Consider the following 12,205-nt stretch of genomic DNA (forward strand, 5'->3'; position numbering starts at 1 on the left):
TACACTGAAACAATTTACTAATAGGCTTCAGGACTAAACAACAAGTATTTATTTTTCCACAGAAGACAAGAAGGAGACACTGAAATTTCTTTGTTTTTAGATGTGAATTTCAGCTCTTCCAAAGCAGTGCTCCCATTTGCTGTTACACCATTAGAATGGGTTAAAGTAGTATCAAGATGCCCTAATCCCTACTTAGTAGGACAGTGATCATCTGTAGTCAAGTTCTCAACTCAGACATACTGATTTTTAACTCCTAATACCAAATCAACCTGCTATGGTTTCCAAAAAATCAGTGACCCTCCATGTAAGCAGTCAATTCCAGATTTTGAGAAAACAGGCTAGTCCTCACCTCCATCCCCTTGAGACTGGAAACCTGTAGCATTCAGTGCATGATGGCTTTAAGGTTTAAAACATCAACCTTCTTCCCCAGAAAAACAGCAACACTTAATACAGCAATGAAGACCATCTCAGAGAGGACTGGCATATAAAAAGAGGCTTTTCAAGAACTTTTCTAGAACTTCCAATATATTTTCTTTTCAGGAAACCAGTCTATCATTTTCAGACACAACATTAAGGAGAAAGCAAAAGATTAGGAAATTGTACAAACAGCTGCATACCTGTGACCTTGACATGGGTAAACCGATGCCTACAGCATTGGAGCTCATCATAGAGAAATTCATACTTTGTGAAGAGGTCATAGTTGTCTGAGAGGGGCCCATCAAATCAAAAAGATCTGCAGAATTTGAAGCAGTTGGAGCCTGGCCAGAAGCTGGCTGCGAGCTACTGAAGAGCTCTATAGCTGGCTGCTGTGCCATGTTGCTGAAGAGCTCTCCAGATGAAGCACTAGGACAAGGAGAAGCTTGGTTGAAGGCACTCCAGTCACCAAAGTCTCCATTTCCACTTGTTGCTGTACCTGAAGGGAGAGTGCAAGAGGAAGGAAGATGGAAGAAAAGGTAGAAGGCTTAAAGAAAGGCACTAAACAAGTCCCATATTCCATGAACTGAAACAAATGAGAGCTGATCTGTGTCTGTCCAGATTAACATCTGCAGGTAGAACCTCCATCTGGACATCACTCCCTCTCATGAATATTCCAACAATTTTAACAAGGTAGCAAAGGAAATATGAAAACACCCCTACACAGAAAGAATGATAACATGTCACCTGTAGATACAAAACAAGTAGGGACAGGTTTTCTTTAGACAAAATTTGAAAGAAAGATAACTTCAGAGTAGAATGTAGGCAAAAAGCAAAACCAAACTTAGAACTTGATGAAATTTATCACCTTCTTAGCTCAGAGCCCTGGTACTTTCTGAGAGAACTGCTGTCAGGAACAAGCCACTTGATGAAGCAAATTCCATCGTGATAAAATACAAAACCAACTGTTTCTAAATTTGCTATATGCAATCAGTAAGTAACTCTTCATATAAAAAAATGTTGAGGGGAATAAAAGCTTTGAAAGCAAGTTACCAGTTAAGCAAGTTAAGAATATATTCTTATTTGAGGTGATAGTCCCATCCCATGAAGGGCTCATGCAAAACACATCAAGTTTTCAAGATGTCCCTTGATTTAAAACAGAAATTGAATTCAATTTTGGATCTAATACATCTCTCAGGAAAAGTTTTGTTGAACTCGTAGGTCGTCACTAACACTTTGTTTCATTTCAACATGCCAGGGTTTTTGCAGACAAGTGTTTTAATAAAAAGACAGCAATTCACAGTAAGGTGCAGAGAGAGATATGAAGTGTCTAACAGTATAACTTGTTTATACACAACCACAAGGGTACCAATTTCAGGATCACACATGTCCATAGACAGACCAGTGAACTGAGAATATTTCATAACCTTTGAGTCAAATGAAAGTAGATGTTATCTCCCTTAAAAAATGCTTTTTTTAAATTAAAAAGAAAAGAATTACTTCAGAGCAGCGATAGGGGAATAAGAGATTAAAACAGCATCCACAGGAGATGCTAAAAATAAAGCAATGCCATTTAAGCTGCTCTCATTCCTACATCATGAATCTTGTTCCAAGTCTGGGCCATTGTACAGGTCAGCTTTTTGATTATGTCACTGATATTCTTGTGGTACTTGAGCTAAGTCACAAGCAATGTCATTGCCATATGAAGTGAACTTCGAGTTCTAATGAACAGTAAATCATCCTCTGAATTTCTTTAGATGAGCTAATAAAAATTCGAGCACGTAAAGCTGGAGCAGATGAATCTAGTGTCAGCTTCCACTTCCTAACCCATACGATGCCCAGCTCTATAACGGCCACCCATAGCAATTTTCTGCAACTACATTCTATCTACTCAAAACATAACAGCAATAAATTACATGGAATGTGAAAGACCATGAATATACACGTTCAGCCCTTAATCATCTTTATCTTCATCAATACATTAGAATTTAACGAATGGTAGGAGAGTGAATCCGTTCACAAAATCTAAGTATTGCCAACAATATCATTGCACAAGTGGACTCATATTCATTAGCTTAGGGCCTTGCTAGAACATTTGCTTTGATCTCCCTCACAAACATGGGCTATATTAGAATATTTCAATTAGTATTGCATATTAAAAATTAAAACCTACTTTAAATATTCCTCCCAGAAGAAGCACACTCAGCATTTACTTATCTACGTTCAGACCTGTGCACTGAGCACCAATAATGGAAGTGGGGATAAAACGTATACGGCTTTGCCCCTTCAGTAGAACTTCAAAGATGATTAATCAAGAAGGAAAAGATTTCTACAGGGGCTTAGGCTGTTCAGGAATGATTAATCATTTTACAGGACTCCTTGTCCCTTGCATAATGGTGATTGGAATAGATTAATCATGTTAATGCAGATAAAGGATTGTATCAATTTAGGCTGTATTAACACACAAATTATTTGCATAGCAGGCGGCTTTGTGTTTGCAAAACAACTTGGTTTTGAGTGAGAAAGCCTGTGAAAAAATTATAGCAGTTCTTTCCTGCTAAGTAAATTAAAGGTATATTATTAATACATGTCCAGTACATTTTCTTAACATAGCATATGTGAAAAAATGACAAACTATAAATATGCTGACTAAAAGCTGTCTCACAGGTAGATCTGCTGATCTTTCCACATTCTAGATGTATTCCCGCATTCTCACTGAGATCACCCAGCTACAAAACACCAACACTGTCCAAGTTAACTTCACAGAAAATAGCCAGCTTCCCTCTCTCTGTGTTCATTTGCAGCACTGTTCTGCCTGGGTAGCACTGAAGGCTCCAAAAACACTTGACCAAAAAGAAGTTGATTGCTTTAGGTGGCTTCCTAGCATTTATTTTTTCCAGTCCAGCTTTAAGAGAAATTCTGTGCATGTTGTTTTTCAAACAGTGGCTGTGTGTACCTAGTAACTTGTCTGTTTGCATGCAAAATGACTGCACCGAGCCAGCTGCCTGGGCACAGGAAGACTCTAAAGTGCGGGGCATACAGCTAGGCAAGGGCAAAACTGAGTGCTGTCCTAATGAGCATTACTAAAAACCTTGCTCTTCTCATTGGCAGGGACTTGTTCACCTCGGACTTCAGCAAGATCCACACTTTTTTTTTTTTTAAATAGGTTTCTCTTAAAAGGGAAATGAAAATAAACTGTTACTTAGCCAAGATAAAAGTGTTAGTCCGCTTCATCCCACAAATGCATATAGGCATCAGTCAATGACATTATGCTGTGTACACGGGGCACACACCTTGACAGAATTCCCCTCCAATGTACTAGTTTTCCAGTAGTAACCCAGACAGCACTGGAGACTGGAAATAGCTTGTCACAGCCTTCCCTCATTACGCAATCTGACAAGGCCAACATAATTAAGTTTGTAATTGTTTAGAGATGCACACTTATTTTTTTTAAACCTTAGGAGACAGATTGGAGCTGAGGGTATCTCATTTTTCTAGCACAAGTGAGCTCCTATTTTCCATTGAACGTGATTGTCTTTTGTTTTTCTTCAACTTACCCATTTAATTTACTGTTCTGCCTGTCTTGAGAGTTCTTAAGACCAATATGAACTCTGTACATATTTAGAAACTATAAAAAACAGCGTAAGACCCTTCTGTGTACTTTTCAGTTCACAGTCAGCATTACCACAATCAAGCAAAGCAGACTACCAAGCACCTCATCCAAGTCCTTCCCCCAGCCCCGAGCAGCTAGTAGGTTCTTTCCTTAATTACCTACCCGTATCTGAAAAGCTTGCAAACTGTTTGTTGAAGTATTAGAAAAATGACTAGTTTTTATTGCAAATAGTTGAATAATCTCACACAAAGCACTGGGAAGACTATGATGATTAATAATCCAAATAGTCCTATCACTACAGCCAATTTTTCAGTCATTTTGGAAACACAGATACTGTCAAGTTGAAGCATTCATCACTGTAGAAGTCCAGTTAAGACAGCTCTGCCCACTATTACAGAAGTGGGGTGTGCTGGGCTCTATGATGTTTAGTGAGCACTCTTCAGCCAGCATTTAGACCCACACTTGTTTGTTTCAGGTTTTACTTAGTCACGTTTTGTTTCAGTTAGTTCCAAAATTAGATTTGGAGCTTTGCTCTAAGTTTTATCATGTGCTTTTAAATAAACAGGGGTGTATATGGAACCCCTACCACATTTTTCTGAAACAGAGTTGATAAAGAGTTTTAGGCCCATTAGACAAGTGCTAAGTGCTGTGCTGGACAACGGATCTCTTCCTTACTCAATATCAACACTTGTGTCCAGTTAAACAAACAGGGTTTGCCTTGGAAAGAGAAATGACTTTCAATAACGCCACGTGGCATCTCTTCCCCTCTCTCTGCCCTTAAACAGCATTTCAATCTGTAAATGAATCCTACCTTGCGATGATGGGAAACTTGCTGTAGCAGCAGCTGAACTAAAATCAGCAAATCCTCCAAATGGGTCAGTTGATCCACCTAGAAACAGAAGGAAGCCAAATACTGTTAAAGGACTCTACAAAGAACCATTGCAATAAATGCATGCAGAATTTATGAAGAAAAGCTGTCCTGTATTTAGCACGATGGATTTATTGATTCTGCTCCATAAGTCCACAATGGTTTTCCTGTTCATCACCATACTATATTTATACAAGCCTGAGCAACAATAAACTGGAGTATTTCCAACTACACTGCAGATTTTGCAGTTTTGTTTTCTTAAGATCCGAGTTCTTGATATCTCTAAAAATAAATTTAAAAAGAATAAAAAGGTTAGAAAGGGTTCTCCTGTTCTCCTAACAAGGGATGCTGCTAGTCTGACAGTTTGTGAAAATAAAACTTTGGAAGTTTTTATATAGAAAAGCCAAACATTCTCATCATAAAAAGAGTTAATTTATTATGCTTACTATGAAAAATTAAATATCATCTTATATTTATTTTTATGTTACTTAAAGCATGAATGATTTTGCAGTAATCTTGAATTGGAATCTCAAGGACGTGGCTTGTGTTTGTGATTGCCTTTTTTTTTTTTTTTTAAGATCTTTGTGTCCTTTCTACAGCATGAACATTAAGTTTGCCTACCAGACATCTGTATACAGCAAATAAATTATCAACTTTTGAATGTAGCATGTTTTTTCACAAAAAAACACAGCCAAGGTATAGAAACAGAAGATTTAAGAATCATATACTAGAAAGCTTTTTTCCTTTAAATAAACGAGAAATATTTTACAACAAATCTGTCAATTATCCTCACTATTGCTTTTAACTAGCTACTCCACAGACCCGAGAAAGCTAAGAAATTGACCTTATTTGTTTGTCCTCAAAGATTTCACCTCCAAACAGTCCTACCCTTAGAAAAAGCTGCAGCAGTTCAATTATTTTGCTTTTAGTGTTATGCGTACATTATATAGGTTACATCACAGCTGCTTAGCCTGCAGTGCTTAGAAACTAGCCAGGTGGGACTGGAACATCTGTGCTGCACTCAAACACCACCAGGGACAGCTTCCAACATCTGGTGCCATTTCTGAATTGTCTTATCGCTGCAAGACATTCTGCCCCATCTGCTACTCTCAACTGGGTTAATTAAACTAGAACCATCTCCTTTTTAATAAATGGCTAGCAGTAATAAAAGGAGCCATTCACTTTCTAATACATGCATACTTGTATTTCTTTTTAATGTTATTTTACTGTAGACATTGCTAGGAAGGCGACTGCTCTTCCAAGGGGAAGTATCTCTTCCTGCAGCATATGGTATAGAGCAAGAGAAGGGAATGCAAGGACAGTCTCTTTAAATTTTCAGAAATATAGCACTACTAAAACCATTTCACCACCTTTTCAAAAGGGAGAAGATTACAAAGTTAAGAAATTTCTTCAACGCAAATTCTTAAGTGATGTAATAAGCACCTTTCATACATTAATACAGAAGTTTTATACTGAATGCAAATTATGAATGAAAAGGGGAGGATAAGCCAGTGAAATATCAGGCTAAAAATGTGCTCTGATGAACACACAGCTTTGTCTACTGCAATGAACGTTTTCAAGTAATTTTTCCACCACATGTTCTGAACTCTGAGATGGACACAGTAATGGTTTGAAGGTTTATAAGCAGAGATACCACACTCTAATTCTATCGGACCACGTCCTAAAACGGAAACAAGCTCTCATGCTACACTTACTATCCCCCCCTTGGTTATCTGTCAAAGAATCTAGTGATTAATTTCATTTTAAAAACAACTAGGTTCAAACCCAAAATAACACCTTAACATTCTCAGTCAAGTCAATTTTTTCTCCACCTCTATTGCATGTTTTCAAATGAAACTGACTTCCAGAGGAAGATAGCAAAGCTTAAGCTGAATGCATCAACTCTGGACAAAAAAAAGGTATCGCTGGCTAAGATTAAAGAACCTAGTCTCCAGTAACACCAAAAAAATTACTTCCAGCAGGTCTATTCATACATTCTACAACTCCCCAGATTGCTGCTTCATGACATCTCCCCTTATGTACAAATTGTGTTGCTTCAGTAACGTGTAAACCCCCAAGCTTCACCAACTTTCTTCCAGATCTCTGCACCTAAAAATACAAAGATAAGCAAATTCTGAGTTCCCTGAATTCACATGACTTCCCTGCCAACTCCTTCACAGGCTAGATCAAAGGCTGTGTGTGACCCTTTCCCTGTGTCTTGCTTGACACTGGGAATGTTCCCACACCCTGTGCTGCAAGGAACAGTGGTCATAACAAGTGACCTGCACGTGAAGGACAGTGCTAATCTTCTCAACATGAGCTATCCTCAAAGATTCCCATGTGAGATCTGTCACTACAAATGAACCCATTCCATCTGCCTTCCCAGGTCAGAAGAGAGGTTATTTAGCAGGACCAGCTGGTAATACGCCTCTTCTCAACACCATTTGTAAATGCTGCTTTGGGAAAAAAAGAAAAAAAATCAAAAAGGCAAAAAAAGGGCTTGCTACAGAGAACCAAACTGATGAAAGATTCAAATGTGCTGTAATGTCAAAGCACTTTACCTCTGGTTTGAAACACGGAAAGGCTCAATTTGAACTGAAATTGTCTGTTCTTAACACAAATTTTTTTATATATAAAAAGATACAGACTTATGTATATAAACAAAGTAAAACCAAAACAGCTCCCTTCTCTTTTTCCAGTCAAGAGGACAAAGGCCTTAAAATCTGGGTATTGAAATTTCAAGTATTGACTAGGGGTAGTGGCTGTGATCCAGGATCTTAAAATTCCACTGAATTGTTGTAAATCCCAAGTACATGAACACCTCTGTATATAAAGTTACACACAATTTTACATTTTCTTTAAAATGAAGGTGGAGCTGACTATCTGTGGTGCCCAAGACATATAGAGACTTCTACAAATAATATGATTATGATGCAATTTCCAGCAACAGAATTTGTTTCTTTGCAATGGAGAACAGTTATATGAAAGGTTTCTATATACATATAAAAACACGTGAGCATTTAATTCTCTATTCAAATTGATCTTTAAACAAAAATTCTGTTCCCTGTTTACTCTTCTAAATGTTAGGCCATAAATGCATGGAAGTCCCTTTTCTCTTCCATGCTAGTTGCAATCAAAACTTAGTATTAGAAGAACCTATAAGCACAATAAAAACCTAAAACTTTGCAGACGTGTAATAAGCAAAACAACCAAACTCCCAAATCCCCGTTTCTATCCTGTATACAATGCACTGATATTTAACATACTCTGAAACAGAAACTGCAATTTGAGAGTGTAAGAGTAAGTCCATATGAGCATTAACGGACTTAAATTCAACTGCACATTTAGAGTCTGAAGGGACATGTTTTACAACGAACAGGTTTACTAAGTAGCTATTTCATCCATTTCTAGCTGTCCAAACTTTGAATTGCACTATGAGAAATGCTTAAATGTGAATTGATTGCACTTGCTTTTAGAGTTAATTATAATTAATTGCATTACAAACAGCTTCTGACTGATCTGGTAGTTAATCTTTGTCCTGCTAACTTTTATTAATCCCATGCAATAACCTTTACAATACCTTGCTGCAAAAGGTTCTAGGCAGCTCTAAATTTTTGAGTATTACTTTCTCAGCTTATCTATATCTATTCCTCTTCATCTGTGGAACATCAAACAAGTTTATCCTCAGAACTGGTCCATCAGAATATACATTAAGACAACAAAAAATGCACTAACCTGTTGAGGCTGGCTGGCTTACTCCATCAAACAACAGATCAACCAGGTCATTAGAAGACTTGCTGCCAGAGGGTACAGAAGCCTGAAAAAGAAATCTCACAGTTAATCTTTGGCACCCCCAATTCTTTTTAAACAAAAAGCTATTTGATGCTTCCTTTAGAGGTTCCTGCTGTTTGAACTGCAAATTCATTTCTGTCATATGAAGAATCAAAAAACGGAACTGGACAGAACCATCATTTGTTCAAAAATAAGATTTCTGCCTTTAAAAAACAGCAGCAGAGTGAAATATTGACATTTGCAGAACTCCTTTTACATTGACTGACATTAAAAGCAAGTCAGAGGAAGAAGAGTTGCACTTTATCTGTTCCACTATGATTAAGAATCAATCCCTCCTCATAAAGAGCAAGGAAATTAAAAGTAGGACAAAATACTCCATGTGACCACGGGTTGCCTTAAACTCCACTATGGTATCTATACAGATGCATGAGGAAAACCAGGGCCCTGTTTGATGAATGTAAGCATAACACAGCAGAACTTCCTGTGAAAGTTACTGAGTCAGATCTGACATTAAGACACGCTGAACAGACAGCTCAAGTTCACGCCAGTTCAGAAAGCAAGACAACTGTGCTCACACAAGCAATTTGGTATGACCCTGTTAAAGTGTTAGCTGTATTACCTACAATAACTTAGAGAAGAACCTAAAAGATATGTAATTTTAAAATAATGCAAGTGAAATACACAGTTCAAAGTGCAGCTGTTTGTGATGTTGTTGGTTGATTTTGAAATAGACTAAAAACCAAAACACAAAGTCATTTAAGATGAGTGCTTTGTAGAGACGGCAGGTTTGTCTCTGAAGCTAGTCACTGAAACCTAGCTAAATTACAGATCAAATACTAAACAGCTGGTTTCACCACCTTTGAAAACCACACGTGCCTATTTTTGATAGAATGGTTCCCTTGAATGCTATGTAACAAAAATTCGATTTCTAAACTAAGTTGTCTCAGTGTTTAGAAGAACACTGTTTCCAAAGTCATATTTTATTTCACTCTCCTGTCATCTCACCTTTGCCGTAGGCTGTGCAGTATGAGATGCAACATTCTGTTCTGGACTTGCTTTATCCCCTGTATAATGCGCTGCTGCTCCCAGGTCAATGGTTTTTGAAGGATTTGCTGTACGTTTGTGTATGGTGGTGGTAGCCTGTGTAATATGAATATGTTTGGTTGTCACAGTCTCCTCTTCATCTTTAAACTCAGCTTTGGGAGATTTACCTCTTCGTGATTTTTCCTCATCACTGTCACTAGAAGAACAGAAGTGATAAAATACCATTCACAATGGATTTCCCAGTTACTTAAGCAGACACTTGGCTTAGGCCACAAGAGTTTTGATTACTGCAATTCCTTGTAGTGATGGTTCATAATGAACAAAATAAAATACTTCCTACATTTGAGAAAGCTAATGTTTTATCCTTACGTTACACATCTTAAAGAGCGTATAGCACTGCACCTATAGTACATAAGAGAAGCAGATATTTTGTTAAATCTTAACTGCAAGGCCACAGCAGAGGTTAAGAGGAAATCACGGTTTAAATCCAGCACGCTTAATTACCTTCTGACAGGAACTCCCACACACGTTATGTAACACTTCAGCAACAAAAAGTTTAGTTGGCAAGTCTTCTCATTACTTACCCCAACAGCCAGAAAGCAGTGCACGAGATACAGGTATTATCTTTCAGGTTTCAAGAACACCATTCCTATTTAAACTTATTTCCCTTTCCAGATAAATGGGCTTTTATTTTCTTCAGAATGTTTATGGAAAAAATGTTCACAGAATTATGCACTAAAATGATACTATTCATTTTCCATAGAACACATTTATTCTCAAAACGTAAAAGAATAAGAGCATCACCATTTCAGGTGAAAACTTTTTAGATGTCACTGTGCAATATCTGTTTAATCTGTTACGTTTTCTACTCTTACAATTCAAGCCTTTCACAAGCAAACCAATTGCTCCTTCAACAAGTCATGTTGCTTGTAATCATCAGGATAAGATTTGTACACAACGGTGAAAATTGCTGTAGAGAAAGCTTAAATATATTGAAAAGTATTTTGAAATAGTAATTCCCTTAGCAACACAGTTGAAAGTAGAAGGTTTTTATATTTTAATAATGCATTAGAATACAAAAACTGCAAAATTTAAGAAAGGCTGTCCCTTTGTCAGTGGGAATATGACAGTAACTGCAATATACTCTGGAGGGTAGCCTTTGTTCTCCGTTAACAATAGCGTGCTTTTCGGAATACACTGTAGGCATCTTACTTCCTCTATGCGTACTTCCTTTTCACCGCTGGGGATGGCTCAATTCATTACCATTAGGCAAAGTAAATGCTCAACATTTTTAAAATCGTATCTTCAGGCCAACCGAGTAACTACTGGAATTTGCTTGAACCAGCCTTATACAGACAAGTGAACTCAAACAGCATCACCTAAGCTCACATTTCCAAGGCGCTTCCACTTCGGCTTGCAACAGCAGGCTACTGCTCTTCCAGTTCTGGATTTCTGCACATATGCTACATGCAAAATAAATAAGATGGGACACTAACCTCATTTTTCAATTATGACATCAGGATTTAATACAAGCCTCCAAACAAGGCTAGTTTTAATGTTAGTACACATCATCTATACTCCTCCAAGGCGTTCGGAATCAACGTTGCCTTTGAAATGTGTTGAACACATCTAAGATCAGGACATCACAACTAAGTCTATTACAGCGTGCTGCAATGTAATTCTCGTCATCACTACAGAGTCTGCTTAGTCCACACACACACTCTGTAGGTTGACAAGTGATTGATAACTAAAGTCTGATCAACGTAAGAATGGAAAGGGGTGAGTCTTTAGTGATCTTACTTTGTGTCTGCTAAGACACTCTAAGTGTCTAAAAGCTTTGGAGATAAGAAGTTAAATATATATATGCCAGAATGCTGGCCAAACATTACAATACTCAGTTTTCTATAACAACTTGTACCACTAAAAAACAGATCTTGTGAGACAGTTTTGAAGTGTTCCTTAACCTTCACATTAACAGCAAGCAAACATTACAGATTAACGTTCCCTTGAAGTGTTTACCATGCTCAGAATAGTAAAATTACAGTGCTTTAACTCAGAATTGCAGAATTAACTCAAAAATAAAAGTTATAGCTTACACTGTACCAAGTAATTAAGAGAGCTACAAACGAAGTACATCATTGCAACTTCCAGAAACCAAAGAAAAACACAGACTAGTTTACTCCAGTTAGCTACGTGAACAGCAATTTCACCAAAATCTTCTACAAACTCAAGACAGCTATATCACAAGTTAAGTTCTTAGTTCAAGAATTTTTTTTCTTCCATGGAAACTGCCAGCTTTGCAAGCAGTCAGAAAGCCAGAAGTCAGGCCAAGTATTTCTAGTGAGTATATTGGAGGTAAAGGTTGTGCCATCTGAATTCCATTAACCATCCTGAAGATGTGCAAGTCAGATTCATTTTCTGTGCTTCAAGACCTTTATTAGTTTTACAGTGCTAAAGAAAATGATTTATAAAGC

General features: G+C 37.4%; 1 protein-coding gene across 2 annotated transcripts in view; it reads right to left on the bottom strand.

Annotated features, from left to right (window-relative positions):
• CLINT1 (clathrin interactor 1) overlaps nt 1-12,205 on the bottom strand; it is a 47,910-nt gene that overhangs the window by 2,444 nt on the left and 33,261 nt on the right. For both annotated transcript variants that reach the window (XM_083799026.1, XM_083799025.1), the window contains exons 7-10: nt 9,693-9,927; nt 8,631-8,712; nt 4,839-4,916; nt 618-913 (exon numbers count right to left, since the gene is read on the bottom strand). In XM_083799026.1, the coding sequence (XP_083655152.1) occupies nt 618-913; nt 4,839-4,916; nt 8,631-8,712; nt 9,693-9,927 (691 nt within the window). The remainder of the gene's footprint in view (nt 1-617; nt 914-4,838; nt 4,917-8,630; nt 8,713-9,692; nt 9,928-12,205) is intronic.

This window comes from Anser anser, assembly GCF_964211835.1.
Source record: "Anser anser genome assembly, chromosome: 14".
Lineage (NCBI taxonomy): Eukaryota > Metazoa > Chordata > Aves > Anseriformes > Anatidae > Anser > Anser anser.